The sequence below is a fragment of the Hypomesus nipponensis genome, chromosome 16 (assembly GCF_054491055.1).
Source record: "Hypomesus nipponensis isolate SF chromosome 16, ASM5449105v1, whole genome shotgun sequence".
Lineage (NCBI taxonomy): Eukaryota > Metazoa > Chordata > Actinopteri > Osmeriformes > Osmeridae > Hypomesus > Hypomesus nipponensis.
Genome location: NC_140376.1, coordinates 6,780,845 through 6,805,320, shown reverse-complemented (window position 1 = coordinate 6,805,320; position 24,476 = coordinate 6,780,845). Strand labels below are relative to the sequence as shown.

General features: G+C 51.3%; 1 protein-coding gene across 2 annotated transcripts; it reads right to left on the bottom strand.

Moving 5' to 3' along the window:
* Nucleotides 1-19: 19 nt before the first annotated feature.
* Nucleotides 20-24,184, bottom strand: tmem131 (transmembrane protein 131). Of its 2 annotated transcripts, none has more exons than XM_084676427.1 (41): nucleotides 23,996-24,184; nucleotides 20,893-20,954; nucleotides 20,342-20,382; nucleotides 17,910-17,978; nucleotides 15,862-15,982; nucleotides 15,072-15,188; nucleotides 14,840-14,962; nucleotides 14,628-14,708; nucleotides 14,229-14,379; nucleotides 13,873-13,929; nucleotides 13,582-13,643; nucleotides 13,380-13,488; nucleotides 12,949-13,057; nucleotides 12,563-12,716; nucleotides 12,232-12,402; nucleotides 11,791-11,901; nucleotides 11,494-11,628; nucleotides 11,264-11,368; nucleotides 10,844-10,930; nucleotides 10,250-10,402; nucleotides 10,020-10,095; nucleotides 9,661-9,775; nucleotides 9,398-9,536; nucleotides 9,173-9,282; nucleotides 8,985-9,057; nucleotides 8,699-8,850; nucleotides 8,291-8,433; nucleotides 7,146-7,332; nucleotides 6,080-6,265; nucleotides 5,396-5,551; nucleotides 4,750-5,219; nucleotides 4,314-4,498; nucleotides 4,094-4,224; nucleotides 3,769-3,893; nucleotides 3,532-3,687; nucleotides 3,108-3,264; nucleotides 2,613-2,728; nucleotides 2,241-2,322; nucleotides 2,045-2,148; nucleotides 1,645-1,790; nucleotides 20-1,486 (listed from the first exon to the last, which is right to left on the bottom strand). In XM_084676427.1, exons 1-41 carry the CDS (start codon nucleotides 24,123-24,125, stop codon nucleotides 1,220-1,222), a joined length of 5,424 nt encoding a protein of 1,807 aa, XP_084532553.1. In that variant the 5' UTR covers nucleotides 24,126-24,184; the 3' UTR covers nucleotides 20-1,219. The 2 variants fall into 2 exon arrangements, with proteins under 2 accessions (XP_084532553.1, XP_084532554.1); XM_084676428.1 differs by having other exon boundaries at nucleotides 3,108-3,261.
* Nucleotides 24,185-24,476: the final 292 nt, after the last annotated feature.

Here is a 24,476-nt window from a genome sequence, read left to right as displayed (position 1 = left end):
ACATTTAATTCTCTTCCTGTTCCAGTCAGATACCTTTTTATTTCAACTGGGTGACAAATGCAAGTGATGAACAGTACAAACATGAGTAACACTTGACCTGGAGTTGACATTGATTAGAACATACTAACTCCAGTGTCACAACATGATCATCACACAAGAGTCGCATGCTCTAACAGTTGAGCTGCATAGGTTATTATCCGAAACTAAACAAGTGTTTGTGGGGTGGACACTCAAAGGGGTAAATGGTTGTTGGCATTGATCTTGTTTTATAATAGAAAGGGTGGATGTTACACAACTTCCACCTAATTCTGCAGGGACCTGCCCTCCCCTCATATAACTCATTATACTTGTAACCTAAAGACCATATCAAGATATGGATGTAACTGAACAATAACAAGGTATTCATTACAGATATTACAATGCAAAAACATACAATGTCAAATCACAGTCAAGTGTTACCCCAAACGTAATCAAGTTCATTAATCCCTTTAACATGACCAACTTAATATCAATTCCAACAAAAAGCTTCTTTTTTTTCCCCCCTCACTTTCAGCTGAACCCAATTTAAAAATAAGTAACATCAACACAATGTCTTCCAGATTCGCGGCCAATCGGTGATCTTGACGAAAAAAACAACTGGGCTTTAAGCTCTCAGCTGGTTAAACGATATCCTGATCATAAAATGGTATTTCTGGCGTAATAATCGCTGAAAAAAAAAAGTTTTCCTGAATGTTCTTCCTCAACTTACAAAATATACTGACGCCAGGACTGTGTAAAAACTGGAACCGACCTATAAAACAGAGTGCGTGTGGATGTCCACCTGGGGGCCTTTTCAAACAGAGGCCAACACAACCATGACATAAACCTCTCAAACATAAGTGCAGCATCATGGGGTACATGGAACCAAGGAACAGCTTCGCATTGTCACCTTCCAACCTTCAAGAAGCTTCATACATATAAAAGGTTATTGCTAAAACAAATCCAAATATATATATATATATATATATATATTTTTTAAATGTATTTCCCGGCTTTGAATGCAAAGCACCTTTAACTGAGGGGGAACGGAACGTGGATGTCGCCATCTTTAATCCACCGTTTCCGACCGATGGCGATTCAAAAGAGGGCTCTACGTCCGAGTGAACGAAAGTACCGATTAACAAAGTAACCTTGACGACAACATGTCCGTGTTCGTTGGGGTGGACGTTCGACTGCTCTCTCATTGGTCAGAGTTGCTGGGCCAGGGCTCGGAGCCCCGCCTCCCCGGCGTGGGGCCCCACATGCTCCAGGGGTTGAAGTTGCGGCTGATCTCGGGGGGGCCGGGGGGGGGCGGCGGGGCCGGGACGCTGCCCAGGTCGGGCAGGGCGGAGGGGGGGCCGGAGGGCGCGGAGAAGGAGTGCAGGGCTGGGTCTCGGCTGGTGGACCAGATGGAGCTGCTGTAGGGAGTGGTGGTGGACCAGGGGTTCCTCGTGTGGCCCAGGATGGACTAAACAAAGACACAACAGAGAGGAGTCTTTAGAGGGCGGCCATTGGCACCATCATCATCCATTTATTTATATTTTAAAGCATGTGGACTGTGGGACGTGGACGTCCAGGTGTCTGTGTGTGCGCGCGCATGTGTGTGTGTGTGTGTGGGGGTCCTACCGCGGTTGGCACCGTAGGGGAGCTGCTTGGCCAGGTGTGCATGGGTTCGCTGCTCGGGACGTCCCAGATGGAGGAGGAGACGGGGCTGAACTCTGACCAGCTCTGCTGAGGCTCAGGCGGCTTGGGGAACGACATCCCGCTGAAGACTAAACCAAGCGCACACAGAGAGAACAGGCAGCGAGTAAACACACAGACCGGGTCAACGAGGACGTCAAAGAGCGCTGTGGTGACTTTTCTATTTTTAATTGGGAGTCGCTGTGAGTTTGGGTTTGTTTATATACAGGACGGATTCGTGCACTGAAAGTATTTGTTTGGGTATTTCAGACCCACACCCAGCCATGACAACACAGCAAGCGATTATACAATACGTGCTCTCCCTCGCAAGACTCCAGTTCCTCACCCCCTGTCAGGTTGAAGGAGTTGTTGGGTCCAAACGCCGAAAAGGAGTTGACAGAATTATAGCTTGGGCTGTTGGCACTATCAATGGGACTCCACAATCCAGAGCTGTGAAGAAAAAGATTTGTTGTAAACTAAAAACTGGCATGACACAATATTTGAATGATTATTCTGATGAGGTGAAGCACAGAATGTGTCACCTGTCAGAGCTGTCACTCTCGACGGACGTCATGTGACCCAGAGTCTTCACCTGGGGCTCGGGCTTACCAGGGCCAGAGCCACCTGACGACGGCACAAACAACAACACAAACAGGTCTCATACTCAAGTTTGTGTGCCACAGCTGCAGAGGCTATTCAACAGTGCTGCAGACGAGGTGAGCTAAGGAATGGGATAGGTACGGCTCAGCATTTAGAGCATTTCACTACAGATCAGGCTGTCACCAGTTCTAATCCCCCCCTGCATGTCCGCTTTGAATGAAAGCGTCTGCTAAATAAATACGTTGCTATTATTTGACATCTTATCGAGTGCCACGTTAGGCACGGTGAGGTCAGAGGTGATGTCTGTGGATCACCTGGACTTCTGTCGTATCCAGCGGCGACGGCTGCAAACGTTGGGTTGCCGTCCTTCCCTGGGAGAGACGCAGGGTTACTCATCTTGTTCCCGGGAGCCTTCTTCAAGTGGGTCTCACTGAAGCAGAAACGCAGAGGGGACTTTGGTGAGGTGGGGACTGTGGCTGAAGCAAGGTGGGTATCTAAGATGACAACCACTCAGAAATCCATGTAGCCAAGCTCCACCGTATCCGTTTGATTGGTCCAAACCAATGTGGTTCGGACCTAGTGTCCTGCGAGAACTATTGGTCAGCTAGTCTGTGATAGACAGATGGTTCATCCAATCACCTCCAAAGTATTTCTTCCCCCCAAAGTGACCCTTTTCCAAACAGTTTCCAAGGACGACTTCCCAGATGGGCATGTGTGACAAGACCGTCTGGCAAGCCAGGCCAGGGCGTGTGCGGAGGCCGGGCCTGACAGAGGATGGGAGGAAGGAGGGTGGGGGCGGGGGTCAGTACCTGTTGGCGTTGAGCACACTGCTGTACGTTCCTCTGGGGACCAGGCTGGGGGAGGAGGGCGGGGGCGGGGAGCCCGTCCTGGCCGAGAGGGGCCTCTTGAGGAAGGAGTCTGCGTTCATGGTACGGATGGAGATCTGCTGCAGACTGTCGGCCTCTGCTGAGCGAGAGAAGAAGACCGCTGTGACTCATTCATACAGCCTGGGGAGTACTGCATTCAACGCGCAACACAAACACCACAAACACTTATTAGAGAGAGGCTCTAGTCTTATGGTTGTCTGACAGACTGGTGGGTCTACAAATCTAGGTGGGCTGGTGGCCTATGAGCCGGGTGGAACGTTCCTGTTTACCCTAAAGCCTGACCCTGGAAGTAAGGGACTTACCCTTCCTTTCCTGCAGGGATATGGGGAGGGGATATGGGACTCACGATTGTAGGATTTGGAGAGTGGGACGTCCCATTCCGGAGCAGCAAACTCCTTCTCGCCCTCGGAGCTGCTGCTGTGGTGCAGCTCTGGGACGGAACTGGCAGACGGTAGCGTCACCAGCGGAGCCGGACGCCCCTCCTCCGCCTTCCCACAATGCACTGCGGCGCAGAGAACACCAGAGTCAAAAAACTAAACAAAAAATTGAGAAAAGAAAGTAGTGGAGATAGTGAGGGACTCACGGCGTTGTTTCTGCAGGGTCCTTGTTTTGGGGCCACTGGGTGGACCAGGGTGGACCAGGGCTTTGGAAGTGAAGGTCTTGCGTTGTTTGTTCTCCAGTGGCGTGACGTACGGTAGCTCCAGGGAACTAACAACAGCAAGAGGGTCACGGTGAGCAGAGGGACATAGGCAGCCACAAGAACAAATAAAGACATTGGCCGGGTTTCCCAGATTCGTAAAGAAGCTCTTAAAACTCAGAGCATCTTCGGAGCGTTCTAAGAACGCCCAGCCATTGAGGTTATCAGAAGTAACACGGAGGCTTGGCTCTCGCTACGAGGGCAAACAAACCTGGACTTCTCGACTTGGGGCTCCTTCTTCGCATTCGCTTGTTTCTTGATTTGGGGTTTGGCGAGGAAGGACGAAATGTCCTCCTTTTGTTTCTCTGAGGTGACTGTTCGCCCTTTCTTTTTCACTGGTTCCTGACAAAAGGGGAGGGAGGAGGGCAAGACCTCGTAACGCGAGTAAAACTAATTTGTGTGTGTGTGTTTACGTTGAGTGTGTGTCCAACCTCTTTGGTGCTGGTCTCCGTGTCGGGGTTGGAGGTCTCCGTGGTGGTGGAGGAGCTGTCATCGTTGTCGGCCAGCGGATCTTTGAGCTCGTCTCCCTGGGTCCTTCCCTTCGCCTTCCTCTCCTTCTCCTCCTTCTTCTTCTGGGCTTTAGTTTTACCCCGCAGTTTCCCTTTAGACTCCGGCACTACGGGAAAACACACACATACACACAAAGAACCATTGGTATCATTTACCTGGGATCTCTGCCTCAGACACAGAATCATTTTTTGATCAATTATGAATGGGAATTTCAACGGGAATTCATTTGAAGTTATTTTAATCACACACTCCTTCTCTCACTTCCTTCCTTCCAGCCCGTTCATCTTTCCAGAGCCCACCTAGGCCACGGTTGCTGTGATCGAGGAGGAGGAGGTAGCAGCTGGACTGTGAGCTCACCTTTGTTCTGTGTTGGCTGAGAGGCCTGTTCCTGCGAGGCCTCCGGCAGCGGAGTCTCTGGTCGCTCCATGTCGTTGTCCATGGCCCCCAGCAGGCTGGCGTAGTCGGGGTCGTCCGTGCAGAGAGCCCTGTGCTGGGGCAGCGGCGACCCCGTCGAGCCCTGAGCCTGGAGCTCCGTGACCCCCACAACCGGATGCTTGGAGCTGCGGGCCTTCCGGGTGGGCAGCTGGCTAGCCACCGCCCCCCCGGCCCCCTCCTGGCCCGGGGGGTTCCCTCCTCTGGCTAGCTGGTAGGAGGAGGAGGAGGAGGAGGCTTGCATAGTGGAGCGGCCAAAGCCCATTCTGGTTCTCTGGCTGTCGGGGTCGGGGGGCCCCCGGTTGGTTCCCTGCCGGCCCCCTCCCCGCGAGGCCCCCCCTGCCCCATAGACGCCCCGCGAGGGGTTCTGCTGTGAGTCGCTGAAGTCATTCAAGCTGAAACACACGAGACACAGAGGGGCTTTCCTGTTTACACAACCACAAAACGTTTTTGTGTTGTCATCCTATTCCATTGGTGCTCAGTACCACCACCACCTCAACTGACGTTTTCCCCTCAATTGCCATTTCCCTCCTCTGCGGTCTATATAGGGTGACGCTGTAAATTCACTCACTTTGTGTCGCTCTGAATGCGTGCAATTTCCCTGAGGTCGAAGGGGCGGCCTGTCTCCGAGGGAGGGTTGGACTCCAGAGACAGGCGTCTCCTGAAGGGCTCCCAGATGCCCTGGGCCTCCAGGTAGGCTGTGGCTATCACCAGCAGGAACATGGAGCTGGGGAGACACAGGCCTGGGGTTACAAACAACCCACATACGGGACAGAGGATTATTCAATCAAAAGGCAGCAGTTGCCATTAACCTGCCTGTAGATGGTGTCAATTAATCCTGCTTGATGCCATCGACAGACGTTAATGACCATCTGTGGTCTTGGATTTAATAATAAACCACCTGCTATGTAGCCTCTGTGGCAGTTTAGCTAGGCGTGCTATGTAGCCTCTATGTGGCAGTTTAGCGAGGCGTACTATGTAGCCGTCAGGCTGACCATGTGGCCGCCAGGCTGACCATGTGGCCGCCAGGCTGACCATGTGTCCGCCAGACAGACCATGTGGCCGCCAGACAGACCATGTGACCGCCAGACAGACCATGTGACCGCCAGACAGACCATGTGACCGCCAGACAGACCATGTGACCGCCAGGCAGATCATGAGACCGCCAGGCAGATCATGAGACCGCCAGTCTGACCATGTGGCCGCCAGGCTAGCTATGTGGCCGCCAGGCTAGCTATGTGGCTGCCGCACTGACCTCATGATGAGGGACACGATGACGTAGAGCTCCAGCTCCCAGCTGGGCCTGGGGAGGCTCTCGGAGCACGCGGCCAGGATGTGGTACGGCAGAGAGGCGTTGAGCACAAACACAAACTCTGAGCCGCCCGCCGTCACCAGCTTCAGCTCCCGGATCACCCGGGAGGACGTGAAGTCAGGTGTAAACCTGGGACGGAGAGACGGGGGAGGAGGGAGAGACAGAGACAGAGACAGAGAGAGAGAGAGAGAGAGAAGGAAAGAGGGAGAAGAGAGAACGGCGAGGAGACAGAATGGGGGGAGGAGAGAATTTGACCAGGTTATTTAGTGGTGGCGTGACCGAGTCTGTACACTCCATTAGTGAATGTGAAAAAGAGACGTGAGGAAGGGCTAGGACATCCTGCTTAGACATTGTTAACACTCATATCTCTGCTACACTGTCACGGAAATCACTTGTTACACTACACTTGTATGACCCCGTGACCCATAGCCCTACGGTAGCAGGAAATGGTCTGAACACGCGGGTGTTAATCATGGATGTTGCAAGCGGTCTTATCTCCTTCAGGTCAGGACTATTTCAGGCAGATGCACCCTAGTTTATGAAATCACTGAAAATCCTGCCGACCGCCCCTTAAAGCTTGTGTGACTAATGCTCGCAGTGATTCAAGCCAGCCAGAACGTCTTTTCAGGGAAGTGCAGACATTAGCGGCTTTGCGCAAGGACACAGAGCCCGTTTTCTTCCTCCGTCTCAATCGCAGTTATTCATCCCCTCTGGTCCACAGAGACCCAGGGCCCGCAGCAGCAGCCTCCAGGCCTTCCAACGTGTGTGTTGGGTGTTTAAAAAGGTTGAAGTGAAACGAGAGCTGAGCGCGTGTGGGGAGGGGAAGGGGGGAAACAGAGAAGCCATCTATCCTCTTGCTGCTGCTGCTGAGGCCTCACACACGCGATTGTTGCGATACTTCTTTCCCTGCGCTGGCCTACTTCTGCAACCCCAGCCAGCTGTGGGCATCACATTTACCCAGAACACCCCCCCCCCTCCCCCTGCCATTCCGCATTCACTTCCCACTTACAATATGACAAGGTCTTTCGAAGCGTTGGGCTTAAGTGCAAATTCTTGACAGTTGAGAACTTTGAATCCGTAGCCTTCGCAGGCTTTCCCGTTGATCTGGGCGGACTGGATGTGGATGGGCAGCAGGCCGGTGTTCTCCACCCTGAAGGTCCTCCGCAGGGTGAAGTTGGGCTCCTTGGTCCTCGACTCTGAACGAGACCAAAGAGGAGACGTCAGCTCGGATGACAGCACAGGCACATCCTGAGGATCTCTCCCCCCCCCCCGTCTGCTGGTGGCCTGAGCAGGCCACGTCCATGCAGTGGAAAGACTCAGAAAGGCACACGCAGTGGAAACAGTAGAACTCAGTAGAACGGTAAAACAATCGAGAATGAATACAAATGGTTTGTTTCGGTTCCTTCTAGTAGAGCAGAGGTCTTCAACCCTGGTCCTCAGGGACCCCCAGAGTCCTGCATGTTTTAGATGTTTCCCTGCTCAAGCACAACTGATTCAAATGAGTGGGTCGTTATCTGCTTTTGCAGAAGCCTGTTAACGAACATTCATTTGAATCAGGTGTGTTGGAGCAGGGAAACGTCTAAAACGTGTAGGACAGGGGGTCCCTGAGGACCAGGGTTGAAGACCTCTGTAGTAGAGGTTATGTACAGTGTGTGATATATAATATATACTGTATCCATAGCTACATCTACAGTACCAGTAACAGCTGCTCCTTGTACTGCTCTATGCCTACAGCATTGGCGTGGAACCCCAAGCCTGCATTCTCCAAACTTCACAACTCCCCCCAAACCACCTTGTCCCCCCCCCCCCCCCCCCCGGGTCTGGAACTAGGGGTCCTCAAACAGGTTGAGGGAAAACTCACTGAGCAGAATTTTTTTGTTTACATTAGGAGCTGAGAGGGGGGGGTGGGGGGGGGGGTGGACACTGTGTGCAGTCTGTGAGGAAGCTTCTGGTGCAGACTGAGGACGCTGATCTGGAGGAACCTACTCTCTGTGCAGTCTTTGAGGAGGCTGCTCTGGAGGAACCTACTCTGTGTGCAGTCTTTGAGGAAGCTGCTCTGGAGGAACCTACTCTCTGTGCAGTCTTTGAGGAAGCTGCTCTGGAGGAACCTACTCTGTGTGCAGTCTTTGAGGGAGCTGCTCTGGAGGAACCTACTCTCTGTGCAGTCTTTGAGGAGACCCTCGGTCATCTTGAACCTCAGGGAGCTGCCTGGTCCTGGGGCCTTCCCTGCCACCTTCAGGGTCTCTGTGGCCCCCTGGCCCTGGACCATGATCATATCGATCACCGTCAAGTTGTTCCTGAAAGAAAAATGCATTTGGATTGTTTTTTGTTGTTGTTGCAAACAACAACAAACAGACTTTCTGAATGTGTGTGTCGTCGTCCACCCCCGTGGAGTTTTGATATAGGTGCAAATTCTCCACAAACAAACAGAACAGGAGTTTAACACTGAGGTTAACTATCAGCACAGGTCAGGAGGTGTGTTAAGAAGACATGGAGGTTACTGAGGTTGAGCTGTTAAACTGTGTGTGTGTGTGTGTGTGTGTGAGAGAGAGAGAGACATACCTGACTATGAGCAGCGAGGAGACTGAGTGGTTGCTGACAGGCGTGAACCTCAGGTTGAAGGATCTGACCTCGCCAGGCAGCAGGACGAGGTTGTAGACGAAGGGTTTGGAGGAACCTTCCACAAAGCCTGCGCTGCTCTTTAACACCGAGTTCTGACACACACACACACACACAGTAAAAATGGTGTTACCTGCAGAATCCCTTTTAAAGAAGATGTGACTTCTGAGTTTCTCAATGAAGTACAGCTGAAACAGTGAGCCAGTAAGATGTTGAGGATCATTCCTACCATGTTCCTGTTGACCTGAAACTCCAGCGTGTTTGTGTCTATGTTGATATTGGACAGCTTCCCTAGTGGGAACCTAGCGGGGGGCACGTGAGAGAGGTGTTACCAGGGGAGAGGGTGTGTTACCAGGTGGAACCAGGTTTGAATCTGGACCGGTCCAGAGAAGAACTCCAGTGTTCTGTGGTTCCTACCTGTCAGCCAGCTTCCCAGTGAACACAGACGGGTTGGGGAACAGGGCGAGCGGGAGAACCTGGACGTAGACAGGAACATCTGCGGGGTTCTCCAGAACCACCTCCTCCTCCTGCACCAAACACACACACACACACACACACACACACACACACACACACACACATTACAGCTTGCATGCATGCAGGACAAATACACACGTGCGCTTTATTCATCGCCAAACTCACAGAGGAACTGTTGGTGTTGGTCAGGGGGAAGGTGATTCGCTGCGAGGAGTTGACCAGCGACGGCCAGGTCAGCTGGGCGGTGACCCGGGCCTGGACGCTCTTCTGCAGGTCCGTGTTCACCTCAAACATGGCCTCAATCCTGCGCCCCCCCCCAAAAAAAACCATCCCCTTGATGTGTGAGCGGAACAGCAGGCACTGTGTGAAGTGACGGAGACGGATATTCCCTCCCCCTCCCCCTGGACCCCCGGCGTCATGTGACTCACTCGTGGCTGGAGCGCTCCTTCAGCTCCTTCCAGCGCCTCAGCAGCTTCTGGTGCAGGTCCACGTCCGCGTCCCAGATGTCTTCCTGCAGGGCCAGGCCGTGGGGTCGGGCCTCCGCTGGGAACACACACACACCAACGACACCCTCCACGTCACCTCAAAACGCTCGCCGACATCTTTGCCTCGACGGTACCTTAATATGGCCTTGGCGTTACCTAAATCCTAACCCTGACCCTCCGCAACAAGCCGGCATGTGAACTCTCCTACATCCTCTTACTGCTAGCTGCACCCTACACAGGTACAGGGCAGGCGAACGCCTCGCCCCAAACCCAGGACAGACGAGAATCTCCAGGGTACTCACACTTCAAGACGAAGGGGAGACCCACGTAGCAGTGGTCGCCACACTGCAAGCTGGCATCGAAATAAATATTTGCTACCTGTGTGGAGGGAAGGGAAAGAGCCGACACACACACACACACACACACGATTAGACACAAAATGTAACCAGTCGACATTCTTAGTGAATATCAAGGCAGCAGGGCACCGTTTGAGGGCGCGCGCACACACACACACACACACACACACACAAACCTTGGACTTTCTCCTGGGCTCCAGCTCGTCCTTGTTGCTACGGAGACGTTTGTAGTAGAACCGGACGTCCTCTGTCAGAGAGCGGATCTGCTGTAAACGAACCCTCTGGGAGAACGAGCTCTGGATGCCCAGACTCTGGTGGACTATCTTTCCCTGGAGTCAGAGGACACACACACACACACACACACACACACACAGGTGCGTTCACAATTAGGCCACGCTCACACAGGCAGGGAAACACAGGCGTGAGCAGCCCTCGGGTGGCTGGCATGCGGAACAATGAGTTGGTTTATTCAGAGAATATTTGTTTTCTTCCCGCCGTGTCTGAAATTGGAGCAGTCGCACACTGTTAGAGCTGGCTCAGTGGAACTGGACCCTCACAACTACACCTCCCTCCCTCCCTCCTCATCTCCCTCATCCCCCTCCTCCACATGTAATCCAGTCCGACAGGCCTCCAAAATCCTGAGGCGTCCTCCTCAACACAGCCACGCAGTCAAGAGAACTCTCCACCAGCAGAACAAACCAAAACACAGGGGGCTGTTTGTTTGCCATGACAGGCCAGCGCCACCGTCAGACCAGGCAGTTTCGACTCACTGGGAAGGAGGGCGGCAGGACCATGTGTTTGGGCGAGCTGTTCAGCGTTCCCACGGCGATGAGAGCCTTCACGGGGATGGTTAATATCTGGGACAGAAACAGGGAGACTTTGTCAGAAGGTGAACGGTAATGAGACTGCATTTATACAGCGTTTTAGTACCTTAGCGCTCCTCAAAAGGGCTTTAAATTGTTGCCTCATTCACACTCACACACGCTCTCTTCTCTCTTACATGCGCACACATACACACACTAGGGGCTCAGAGTCCTTGCTAAAGGACACTTCGTCGACAAGGACAGGAGTCTGGGATCCAACCCTGCAGCCGCAGGGCAGCAGGGCTGCAGGGCAGCAGGGCTGCATGGCAGCAGGGCTACAGAGCAGGGCTGCAGGGCAGGGCCTAAGGGGCCGGGAGGTGTGCGTACCTGGTAGTCTGTGGTGATGTGGACGGCCCCGTCGTAGACCCCCTCCAGGGCCCTGGCCACCAGGGTCACCCTGAACGCAGCGTAGTAGCCCGACGCCAGGATCGCCTGGACCAGGAGACAGCAGAAGGGTTCACAAAACACGGCGCATCCATGCAGCCAGGATGGCAGACCCGACCCCCCGAGTCCCCCCTCCCCCGGTGTTTCCGTTGATTGACGGTGAGTGCCCTCACCGTTTTGTGGTGCGCTGCGGAGCTGTTGTGCAGCTCTCGGAGGCGCCCCAGCGCCGCGGTCCGATTCCCCCTCTCCGTCTTGAGCAGCTCCATGGAGAGGCTGTCCCCCGTCACCAGCCAGGACTTGATCTCCAGCTGGAGGGGGGAGGGGGAGAGAGGAGAGGGGAGGAGAGGGGAGGGAAACGGGAACAGACATTTCAGAAAAAGAAGAAAAGAGGAAGGAAAGAGCAAAAAAAAGACCGTCGGCTCAAAGGGAGGCTGCTCTTCTTGAGGGGGGTGGTCAGAAGGAGTCCTCACCTCTATAGGGTTGCTGTTGATCACCACAAACACGATGCTGCTGGTGTCTGTGACGCTGCGGATGCCAAAGTCCAGCTGGTGTTCCTTCAGGCTGGGGGACAAGACCAGGGGCTGCACGCACACACACACACACACACACGAGGGGACAGAGAACCAGTCAGATACCACGGCCTTGCACGCACGGAACGAAGCCTTTAACCCCCCAAATATGCAAACATTTCAAAAGATCTAATTTGAATGGTTTCCAGTTCAAGGGAAAAAACAGCCCATTTGACCAGGAATGATGCTTTCAGTGCGTATGAAAGATGCCAGTGTACTTAGACCTCGAGTGTGTATTTAGTTTGTGAAATACTAGTCAGAAGGCTAGTTTGCCAGATAGTTTGCCAAAGTCCGCCCCCCCCCCCCCCCAGCCCTCCTGTGTGGTCGCTAAGCGAAGCCTACCTCCAGGAAGCCGGTGTAGGCACGGACAGGCAGGTGGAACTTGGAGGCGTTGGTGACGAGCAGGATGTTGCTGTCGATGTGGATGGAGGGCCGGACGGGCCGGAAGAGGAGGGAGAAGATGTAGCGTGACTCCTGGGGGGGGATGAGGATGGGGGCGCTGAAGTTGTGCACCTGGAGGGGGGGGGTGGAAGGGGGGAGGAAGAGGAGAACATAGGGGAGGAGGAGGAGGAGAGCGGAGGGAGGAGAGGACAGGTCACCAGAAGGTCTTCCAGGAGGACTGTGTGGGTGTGGCCTCAGCAGGGCTGCTGCAGGGCTGCAGTACAGGGCTCACCCTGAACATGGTCCTGGCCAGCTCCGGCAGGGACACGTTGTGGATCCGGATGGCGAAGTTGAAGGTGTTGGTGAGGAAGATGGGCCGGTCCACCGGGTCCACGGGGCTGTCCCTGATGTGGAACAGGGTGGCCGTGTGGTCGAAGCCCAGGTACCTACCCCAGACCAAGGACAGGAGCCACCATCAACCTGGGCTTGCTTTTGAAATTCAATCATTCCCCCCCCCAAAGGATGTTTACATCATTGCCAAGACGGGACCAGACCTTCAGGGACTTGACGGGCCAAACTACACTGCCCCAGTGCCAACCCTGACCCCAGCACTAGACCTGACCCCCTCCTAAAACTATGACATGAACCCCTGGTTCACAGCCCGGCCCAAACACTCACCCCTCCAGGACCTCTGCTTGATAGGGGATCTCTAGTTTAGAGTAGCTTTTCTCCTTCGCCTTCACTGTAATTTTACCAGTAAACTGATATGGTTTTCGTGCCCTAGAAGCTGGAACAGAAGCAGAAGTTCAGTTCATCAGGGAAAGACTGCCACAGTGTTGACTCCAGAGCCATGCAAAACACAAGTCTCTTTCTCTCTCCTTAACGAGCTTACAACAATGTGTCTCTGACCCGTGACAACAATTTAAAGATGCATATCTGATCATTTAATGTGATTTTCATACAGGGGTGCTCGTGGAGGTTAGCAATTTGTAAATGAAATAACTTAATCTTTTCCTCTGGAGCCGGGACAGGGTACAGGAAATAACTCTCTTCCTCAGCATACCACAGGGTCAACATTCTGGGTTGGACTATTCAAGTCCAGAACTTACCATCAAAACTGATACTTGCAACTTTGGTATATCTGTTCTCTCCTGCTTTCAGCGTGATGGCTTTAAAGTCTATCGAGACTGCTTCGTTTGACGGTGTGCTCCTGACACTCTGAGGAAGAAAACACAAGAGAGTCACCTTCCAGAAGGTACCGAGCCGTGTCATCGTCGCCTCGGCGACCGGAGCAGGAAGTGAACAACTTACTGTGATTGGGACGTCTTTTGTTCCCGAATTCAGCAGGTGTAAATTTAGCTGCTTTGGACGATCTGTAACAAAACGAGAGGAATAACAGAGTCGAAGAGAGAGAGACAGAGAGAGAGAAACAGAGTTGAGGAGAGAGGGAGACAGAGAGAAACAGAGAGAGTCAAGGAGAGAGAGACAGAGAGAAACAGGGAGTCGAGGAGAGAGAAGAAAGGTAATAGAAGCGCATGGTCAGTGACATATGGCAAGGCGGTCCTGGATGGAGTGTTTTGGGGCGTTTGTACAACCGCGTACCTTGTGACCGTAGCGAACCAAAGTCCAGCATCTCTGTGGACGAGTATATACCAGGTGCTGGAAACACCAGGCAAAGGAGGAGTTCAGAGAAGAGACACAACCAGGAAGAAAAGCAGCAGAACAGTCTTTAGGTGTAACGTTGAAAGGTGCCAGGCAAGTGGATAAGCAAATACAAAATTCAAACTAATATGAAAATCGGGTATGCCTCCGTAACATACAAATTGGATGAAAAGAATGATCAAGATATGAAGGAAATTCTCAATGTGTTGGTCAACCATACGGTCATACTACGTCTTCACCACGGGTCCCCGGTCACACACAAAAAGGTCAAAGGTCAGGGTTCAGGGGGGACCCACCTGAGGTGACCTCCACCTCCACAGGGAGGATGATGAACTGCTCCTGGTTGGGCGCGTTCGTTTTGATCCGGATGAAGGCCGTGTGGTTGTCTGCGTCCCTCGACGAGAAGCTGGCCCGCATCACCCCCTTCGTCTCAAACGGGGGGATCTCCTGAAACGAGCGGCCGGCGCACGCAGCCGTGCACGACCGCGGGTTAGCCACCGGAACACGCCTCAGCAACGACCTCAACCTCTCGATACAAATATTTAAACGGCCGCACCCTCAGAAAAAAAGCCGTCCCACCCACATTTGAAAACCAAGCCAGGCCCCTGATACATGGCACACGGTTGGCGGAGGGAACATGACTTAGTTCACAGGGTGGGGGGTCTCACGCCGGGCGCAGAAGAGCTGAAACTCACCCAGAGTTTTCTGGTGCCTCCCTGTTGGCCCGTTGGCAACTCTAGATGCAGGTCGCCACCACTGGAGTACATCTCCACCACCTGGAGGGGAGTCGAAACAAACGCACCCTCAGTAAACTCCATCCCACCCATGTTGAAGTCAGTCAGGTACTGGACCGCTATTGAACCGTCAGAATACAGCACAGACAGACAGGGTGCTCTGAGGGGGTCACCTGCAGCGGTTCACTGTGGGGGTTGTGGATGTTTATCAGCGGTGAGAAGCTGCTGTTCACTGGGACTCTGGCTCCTATGAAGGGCCTGAGTCTGTAAGGGTTGGGGATTCCAACACCGAAAACCTGCAGCAGCCAAGACGAGAGGGGAAACCAAACCACCCAGTCCAATTAGCATCACGTTCCAGAGGAAAAATGGGACACTGTTTGTGTTTACTGAGTTTCGGTAGCTTACCTGGTATGTAAACACCCCGTGGTGTGATGTATTAATAAATAAAGTGTTTTCTACGTTCCCTACAACCCGGGCGAGAAACACCACGTCGAAGGATGTGTTTCCCCCCGGAGGAATCACCTGAAACCGACACAGAAACACTCATCAGGGAGCTGGCCGAAACACCCCATGAAAGGAGACAGAAACAGCACGCTGTCAGAGCAGTCATCGTGTTCCCAGACACGAGTCCTGTCCAGAACAGAGCCCAAACACACTACAACTGCCCAACGTTTCAGCTTGATTTATGATGTACACGGTCATCTTAAGGAAGGCCTGTCTGATGACATTCTAGTGCATCTGTTGGCCAGCCTAACCCTCCACACACACACACACACACACAAACACACACACACACACACACACACACACGAGCACCGAGGCTGCAATTTACGAGTGTATCAGGAACAGGTGTGACACTAATAAATTACACCCATCACAAGCCCGGCTCTGGACTCCTTTAATTAGCTGTTCCTCAGTAGGTGACCACCCAGCCTCAGCACTAAATAGGACACATCTTCTTGTTCTTCTGTTCCTAAACTGAAGGGGAGGAACACTTTGGGTTTTTTAAAGGCCCTAATTATCTCTGAGATGACAAGTAAGTATCACACCCCATAACAACACTGTTCACACCCCAACACACAACACAACACAGTGGCTGTAAGAGTGCACTCTCCCAGCCGAGGAACCTTCCCTGCTTCTGACGACCAGGGAAAGTAAATGTATACATGCAAATAAAAAACAAAAAAATGCTTACCCTATTTTGAAAAAAGGATGCGTGAAAATGTGCAGTTGTTGCTGATATTGATATCAAACTTATTTCTTCGGAGCTCGGATTATGCAAATAAACCTTTTCCATTTTTGGCATCCCCACAGGCCTAGAGGAGGGAGGAGAGAGAGAGAGAGAGAGAGACAGAGAGAATCAGGGTCCACAGGACTTTACACGATGAGCAACATCAGTGAATGAAAGGGGCCGGGTAAATATCTTTTCAGATCGACAGACAAAACCAAAACACAGAAGTCAAATCTGAGGTAAAAAAAATAAAAGGGCATCCAAATTGAACAAATTAAAGTTACATGTGAGGAAGACGGCTCACTATCAGGGGGAGGGGGGGGGGAGGCGTTGCGCAGGGCTGGGATGGGGGAGCCTGTCAAGGGGCCAGCCTGGGGCCTGCTAACCCTAACACATCACCAGAGAGCTGGTGCTAACAGACACCAGAGGGTCCTGTTGTTGTTGTTGTTCGGACGTCAAGAGCTTGCTTTCATCATCCAACCAAAAAGTAACACCCCCTTAAAAAACACCCTAAAAAAGCATCGACATGAACTTCTGTAGACTCGGGGGGGGGGGGGGTCATTCTCTGACCCGTCACAAGCGGTCAGGGGGGAGTTAGGTTTCAGATCAGGTGCAGACACCTAATCAGGGGATGGTCGGGGTCAGACGCCCCCCCGCCCCCCCCCCCCCCCAAGCTGGTCAAAACATCAAACACCACCCCTCCTTGCTCCCTGCAGGAAGCAGGCCCTATCTGAGGGGAGATAAGCACCGTCAGACTGATTCATGGTGGGGGAAATCATTTACGCTGGTCTTTATTACCGTGCTGCTGGTTGGAACTTGAGATATTCTCAAGGTTACACGCTGATTCCCTTACAAACGAGAACAGCTGATAAGGGGGTTGTTTATTAAGAAAGTCAGGGGGAAGAGAGGTGGGGGGCAAAGACAGCTGTGTGTGTGTGTGTGTGTGTGGAGGGGGAAGGGCTGAAGGTCCCCAACTTTGCGATCCCAGCTCGTTGCCCCCGACAGCGCAGGCTACAAGACTGACAGAGGCACCGCTTCCTCTGTCAACATTGGTGTGTGTTTGTGTGTGTGTGTGGGGGGGGGGGGGAGGTTAATCTAGTCATGAACTTTTGATGTCGTCCAGACATATGAATGGGTGTACTCCAGTTAGGGTCCCTAGCAGCCACACCCAGGCTCAAGCTTCCTCGAGGCCTCCTGGACACCCCCAGGAGAACCCCTCACACACACCAGGCTCCAGGCTCCTGGACACCCCCAGCAGAACCCCTCACACACACCAGGCTCCTGGACACCCCCAGCAGATCCCCTGACACACACCAGGCTCCAGGCTCCTGGACACCCCCAGCAGATCCCCTCACACACACCAGGCTCCAGGCTCCTGGACACCCCCAGCAGATCCCCTGACACACACCAGGCTCCAGGCTCCTGGACACCCCCAGCAGATCCCCTGACACACACCAGGCTCCAGGCTCCTGGACACCCCCAGCAGATCCCCTGACACACACCAGGCTCCAGGCTCCTGGACACCCCCAGCAGATCCCCTGACACACACCAGGCTCCAGGCTCCTGGACACCCCCAGCAGATCCCCTCACACACACCAGGCTCCAGGCTCCTGGACACCCCCAGCAGATCCCCTCACACACCAGGCTCCAGGCTCCTGGACACCCCCAGCAGATCCCCTCACACACCAGGCTCCAGGCTCCTGGACACCCCCAGCAGATCCCCTGACACACACCAGGCTCCAGGCTCCTGGACACCCCCAGCAGATCCTCTCACACACACCAGACGTCACCATGTGGCACGGCACAACCACATTCCACAGACGTGACTCACAAAAGTGAACACAGATGAAGGAACGCGTAGCGCAGGAGATGAGTCAGACCGTCCTGACAACAGATATGTTTACTGGAATGCACCAAACGCCAATGACTTGTTCCTACTTGGCTGTTAAACCACATGATCAGAAAAGATAGGCGGAGGAGGAGGAGGGGGAGGAGGAGGGGGCGGTACTCACTGTTCGTGGAGGTCGAGCATGGGGGGCTCGAAGCGGATGGGCCGGCAGTTCCCTCTGTGTGGGGCCGAGCTGTGACGGAGAGCACAGAGGTTAGCCAGCAGCAGCAGCAGCACCAGCAGGCCGCCCGGCCTGGGGGCCATGCTGAGACCACCACCCCAGACACACACACACACACAGTGCAGGGGCAGCTCCGAGGACTCCCACCACAGTCTGTGGACCGCGGCTAGCACATGGAGGAGTCATGCGGGTTCATAAACACGAGGCCATCAGCCAGACAAAGGATGGCTCCTGCGAAACCCCCCCCTTCTCTAGTGTCTCTTTCACACTCACACACACGCCGGGAGACCCTAGCGTGTGGTGTTTCTCTCTCTCTCACATGGCAGAAACAACAGCAAGCATCAAGTTCACAGGTGTGGGCCTGGGACACTGACAGACAGAAACAGGCGGAGGGAGGGAGGGAGGGAGGGAGGGAGGGAGGGAGGGAGGGAGGGAGGGAGGGAGGGAGGGAGGGAGGGAGGGAGGGAGGGAGGGAGGGAGGGAGGGAGGGAGGGAGGGAGGGAGGGAGGGAGGGAGGGAGGGAGGGAGGGAGGGAGGGAGGGAGGGAGGGAGGGAGGGAGGGAGGGAGGGAGGGAGGGAGGGAGGGAGGGAGGGAGGGAGGGAGGGAGGGGTAAGAAATGAAGAACCTACCAAACACGCCTAACAACAGTGTTTGGTAGGTTGGCTCAGTGTGAATCGGCTGACGGGCCTGGCTGAATGGGGAGGCGGAACACACACCGTGAAGGTGTCTGGTGTCCCATTATGGAAATACGACATGCAAATAGAGCAGGGTAAGTGATGTGGGCTGGGAAACATGACTACGCCTCAGGCCACCGCATGGCAAACACTGTTGGGAGATTTGCTCCGACGCTCAATGTAGTCTGAGCACACACAATCAGATCAGCGGACAGAAATCCGAAAATCTGCCAACAGAGAAAACCTGATTATCTGCCTGTCACTGATCCTCTCATACCATCCCCCTCATAAGAGTAATTATCCATCATATTTCAGGTGATAATGCGCTAGCACAGTCAAAGCTAATGACTCCATCTTTACCCTGGGGTGTTATGACTTAGGTAGCACGGATTCAGTGTTCCCAGTTTAGGGGGGAACGTCTTGATGTAGCGGCGGGGCCAGTGATGACAGAGCCAGGCTGGTAAGGGTTTGCGTCTCCTGGGTAGCCTGACTCACACAGCCACCCTCCACACCTGCCTGGCCTTCAGCACACGCTGGGCGTGCCAGCAAGGGCTCCTCATCGTGGATCAACAAACAGTTTTGGTTGCAAGCCTTCTCCCCCTCCTCCATGGCTCTCCCCTGCCAGTGACCCTGTCTAGCCCCTCTCTGTCCACCTCCAGCAGTACATAAAAAGGTATAGAACATTAAAAAAGAGTGTCCATCAAGTCTTAGTCTGGCCCAATTAAATTGCTTTGATTACGAGCCCTTGCACCACAGAGTTGAATCTAAGAAGGCGCTAACTGCAGTGGCGAGGCGGCTGCTGTCGTTAAATCGGCATCAGAGTCCAGACGGCCACACAGGAGGACGACGGTTTGACAGGCAGAGGTGCTTCATTAGAAAGGGAGTAACCCACAGCGGTTTCCTCCCCCTCCCGCTCCCCCCTCCAGCTGTGTTGAGTGACCAGCTCCAGAAGGAAGCCCAGGCCCGTGACCTACGGCAGCCACACCTGAACACACCTCGCTCCTCGAGACACTGGGAGCCAACGCCCAGTGACAGAGCTGGGGGGAAACGCTGTCACATCCACGACGAGGATAACACTGATAGATTATGACGCGATATGACATAGGGTGAATGTATCGGACCACACAACAAACACTTGTTCACACACAGATAATGAGCCCAAGCAAGGAAGCACCCCAACAGACTTTCCCCACGGAAGCAGTGCAGACAAGAGAAAAGTAGGAAACATCAAAAGACCTATTCCTCAACTGGGTGGGGGCTAAATATAGTGACACAGGCTGTGTCGAGTTTGAAAGACTTTCTGCTGACATGGCAGCGGAAGTCTCTTCTAGAGGAGCGCAGCCTCGTTTGGGTGGGCGTGTCGTAAACACCCAGCCAATCACAGCAGGGCAACTAACAGGTGTGAAATGACAGCCCACTCTCCAACGTGGTGGGAGGTTGTGATTGGTTGATGAATTTGAATGGGAAGCCATTATATACGGTGGTTGTTAAAATAGCTTTAGGGAAATAAGGAGGAAGTAGAATATCCACAGGCATGACACAGGAAAAGGACATTTTGTCCCATCTGTCTTTTTGTAAACGACACTAAAGGTGTTCTTAAAGCTTTACATGGAGAGAGACAAGGAAAACCAAGTACATTATTTACATTTGAACATAAGTCTTCGAGATTATAGGTATTAGTATGACAAATAAACACATACCTTTTTTGATGATATAAACTAAGATCAATGTCGGACTCTGTCTGTGAAAGCAAAGAGGAAACAATGAACATCCTAAAATTGATACTGTCTATTCTAAATGTGCAGGATTTGGTGGGCTTGGTGGAAAATAGATATGGGTCCTTTTGGATCCAGCCATCACATTAGGCAGCAGAAAATAGAGACTTTTAGAGCGATCTGTTTGAGGCAACTTTCTGGCATGTGACAGTATGGGTACAGTGTGTGTGGTGCGCGCGTGCGCACGTGTGTGTGTGGTGTATCATCTTGTGCAGTGAAATCCCTGTACTATCTACACCAGTGCCAAGTAAGCCACCCTCACCACAGACAAGCGTACAAGACATTCCCCTCCCCCCCCCCCCCCCCCCCAGGGTGGTGGCGCAGCACCGTACTGCTGGTGTATTTATAAGCATTCAACACTTCACTACTACAATAACAAAATACACCCACCGTTTGCTCAACAGTTTGGTGTGGCAGTTGAAACCAGTAAAAATAAAAATTAAAAATAAATATGAGCTTTCAAATGTCGCTCTTACCTGCAAGAGTTCTCCTTCACCGAAATGAAGCACTTCTAGAATTGTGTCCGACTGAATAAATGCTGTGAAGAAAAAGTAGAAAGTATTTTTTTTTCAGGTTAGATTTGAACCAGACTACCCTGTTGGGCGGACAGAGATCTCGAGGCCATTGGGATATCAATAATTAGCTTCATGGACATGGATCTGAAAAAGTCATGATGATCGATTAGCCACTAAATCGATTGACTGCATGGTAATTGATCACCCACCGATCAAACCCACTGCATAGATGAGAATCTGCTGTGTTTTTCCACATGGCTACGATCTGCTTGTTATTGATACTAGCCATTTGCCTTTGATAAAGAGAAACAAGAAACTCAATATTGCCTGAGGGTGGTTTGCGAGTCATCTGGTTTGGAACTACCCCCATAGGCAGCAAGATTACTGCTGCTTTGCATAGACAAACACAGTGCTTGTAATGGTACAGTAGCCTGCAGTCAGAAAAATATTTTATAAATATAAAATCAGACCCTACAGAGATATTAGGTGCTTCAATCGAATTACTAAATTGTTGTTGAACTCAAATGTGCCCACGTGAGATGAATGATTATTTTGTTCAAAGTTAAATATAGACAATATTCAATTGTCAGTCTGATGACGATCCTGCTATCTGCTCTAACACCTGATTATAAAGATGGGCCTTGTGCTGTTGAACTCATGATCCTTGATCTTCTGCTATACTTTTTCATGTACCACTTGGTACGCTGCTTTGGATGAAAGCACCTGCAAATCAAACAGAACCTCAACATCAAATGTAAACGGTGTCCCTGCCCCCTGACCTTTGAGATTCCATTCTGTTCAAGAGTCTGTGAACTCATTGCCCCTCCCAATACGCCTTCCAACAGTCCAACACTAATAATCACCTCCACATGCTGCTAATGGTTATCACATTGACACATTAACACTCTACAGCCCAGATACAAACTCTCACTCAAACTTTCCAGCCTACAGAATTCAGCATGTTTAAAGTGAAACACGAGAGGATGAACTTTGAATGGACTTTCTTTTGAATGTATGCTGAACAGGACAATCTTCTAATAAGTACGCCTTGTGACAGGGCTGCGTGGGCCAATACCATGGCAACGCTCCCACAACTTTCACCCCCTCACAAGTAGGTGCAAACCTAAGTGAAAAACCATTGCATCTTAAGGATTTAAAAAAATAAATACAAATAAAACATTTTTAAATGAACATATAATAAACATATATTGTGTGAAGGACGAAACAGCTTAAATCTTGTACGTTGTATTTGAACACACCACAGTTACATCAGGAAGTTGTGGCCTTGACATGGGTCAGACATGGGTGTGAATCTAAGGTGACTTAGAGGTTTTAGTGTGGCTAACTGTACACCAACAAATTAAAGAACTAACAAAGGACTACAAATCTATAAGAATAGTATATCACAAGGTCATAATCATGATGTATGGTTGACATCTCGGACTACTCCATCTTTTAGAATCTTAGAATCTTACATGGCAGTAGAATAATGTACTGGGCAGGCACTAGCCTAATCCTGAAGGGGACCAAGATAGGCCTGCACTTCCACACAGGCTATGCTTAGAGGTAGCTACCTCTCAAGGTGGACATGAGTCACAGTCAGCCTAATCCTGCCCAGATTTAGCCATTCAGTGACAGTGGTGAGGGCAAGGATCACACCCAATTCTTGGTCCAAGATACAGTGCAGATCACACAATGGATACGCCTGTAACTGTTTTACAAGACCAGCCACAGTTTTGAATACAAAAATATCGGTGAGAAAGAGATAGAGAGAGAGAGAGAGAGAGAGAGAGAGAGAGAGAGAGAGAGAGAGAGAGGAGGGGGGTACAGTATATTCAAATGGTAGGTGTTAATTCACAGGATGTGTAGCATTTAAATACTACACGTTGTAGTAGGCCAAATAACCATATAGTTGCCATAAAGTTTCCCCTGGTAATAATGAACGTCAAAATCCACTACAACCTAGTACTACTATACACACTATACAACAGGCAAGAGGAAGGTTCGGGGAGAAGAGCACAGAATACTAAAAAATAACAGTTCTTAACTAATATAACCAACACTTTCCTATTCAGCCGAAGATGCTTTAATGTTTTAGTCTATTTTTTCCACTAGCTAGGGAGCTGCTATTCATTAGTTGACACGACACGACCACCGTTATCGACACTGATAGGCAGGCTGCTTCAACCTCACAAGCTACATTTGACTTCGCAATGAAGCTGGTTATCTAATTACCAAAAGCACTGGTTTCTCTTTCTGTTATTTCGGTTTATTTAGATAATTAAAGACAAGCTGTCAATTGAATGGCTGCGTCGGTATTTGGGTGATCCTGACGGTCAATCATGTTAGCATGACTTTGAATGGTCCTGACAGCTAGCTAACTAGTCAACAACCAATGCCACATTAACAGAGCTGGAAATGTCCCTAACCAGCATAGCCTGTTTAATTATTTTTAAAGAAACGTATATTTAACGAACGATCTAAAAAGGTTCTGTACCCACTTAGCTCAAGACAAAAACATCCACTGAACTACAAGCTAGCTAGTTAGCAGGCTAGTCATGTTGCTGAATACATTTCAGAACTAATTAACGCGTGTAATTGATTTGAAACACATGTTACCCTGAACCAGGTGTCATATTTTAGCCCGAGCTCTAACAACCCATAGAACAAAAATGTATAAAGATGTTATCGTTAAACGCATAGTTTTGTCAGCGTTGTTAATGCAGTTCTTTAAAGACTACTGGGTTGCTAACTAGCTCGCTAGCTCAGCTGCCCATTGAAAGGCCGTACTCTGCTTAATGGGACGCGAAATAAGTGATTTGCTGTCAAATATTTGAAGTCGGTTTTTCAGTTAGAAGTTAACTGAGCTGTCTGTTTAATTAAACAACTTGCTCAGCAGATAGGCAATTAGACATATCACACAGTGCAGCCTGAAACAGTAGACTAGTCATTGCACAGCTCGCTAGCAAGCCAGTTCAGTTGAGACTATATGCCAGCTATATAGCTAGCTGTCTACACACGCCAGTACAGTAGTGAAAATTATGCCAATTGAAAACGTACGAACCTTGTTTGTTTGCCTGCGCCGCGTGAACGAAGGCAATAAATAAAATCCGCACGATTCCAATACATACTGTTTTTGATCTTATTGATGACTGAAGTAAACTCTGTACTCCTTTCTGGCTATCCATGCTCATGCTTCTGTTCGGTCGCTGGCTATCTGAATGCTGCTGCGGCTGATTGCATGCCGATAATATAAACACTGCTCAGTCCGATGACACGACAACTAGAGCTGTGGAAAGTCGCTTGTCGGTCGGATGTGCTATGCTGGCACTTCAGTACGCAATATTAATCCAATCCAGTTTTGTCTCCATATTGATGCAACTAGTTTTACAAGTATAAAACAGGATTAGGCTACATAATTTATAACCCCCATCAGTATACAAACTACATTTTTTGTGAAAGTTTCTTATTGACCTCCAATATAGCTCCTCAATGGGAATGCCATCTTAAATACTTTAGGCCAAAATAATACATGTTTATTACTG

Excerpts from the sequence above, each read along its gene's own strand:
- tmem131 (XM_084676427.1), bottom strand. The coding sequence starts at position 24,125 with ATGAGCATGGATAGCCAGAAAGGAGTACAGAGTTTACTTCAGTCATCA. Across the intron at positions 11,902-12,231 it reads CCTACACCGGCTTCCTGGAG|CCCCTGGTCTTGTCCCCCAG; the intron begins GTAGGCTTCGCT and ends GTGTGCGTGCAG. Across the intron at positions 2,149-2,240 it reads GAGAGTGACAGCTCTGACAG|CTCTGGATTGTGGAGTCCCA; the intron begins GTGACACATTCT and ends TTTTCTTCACAG.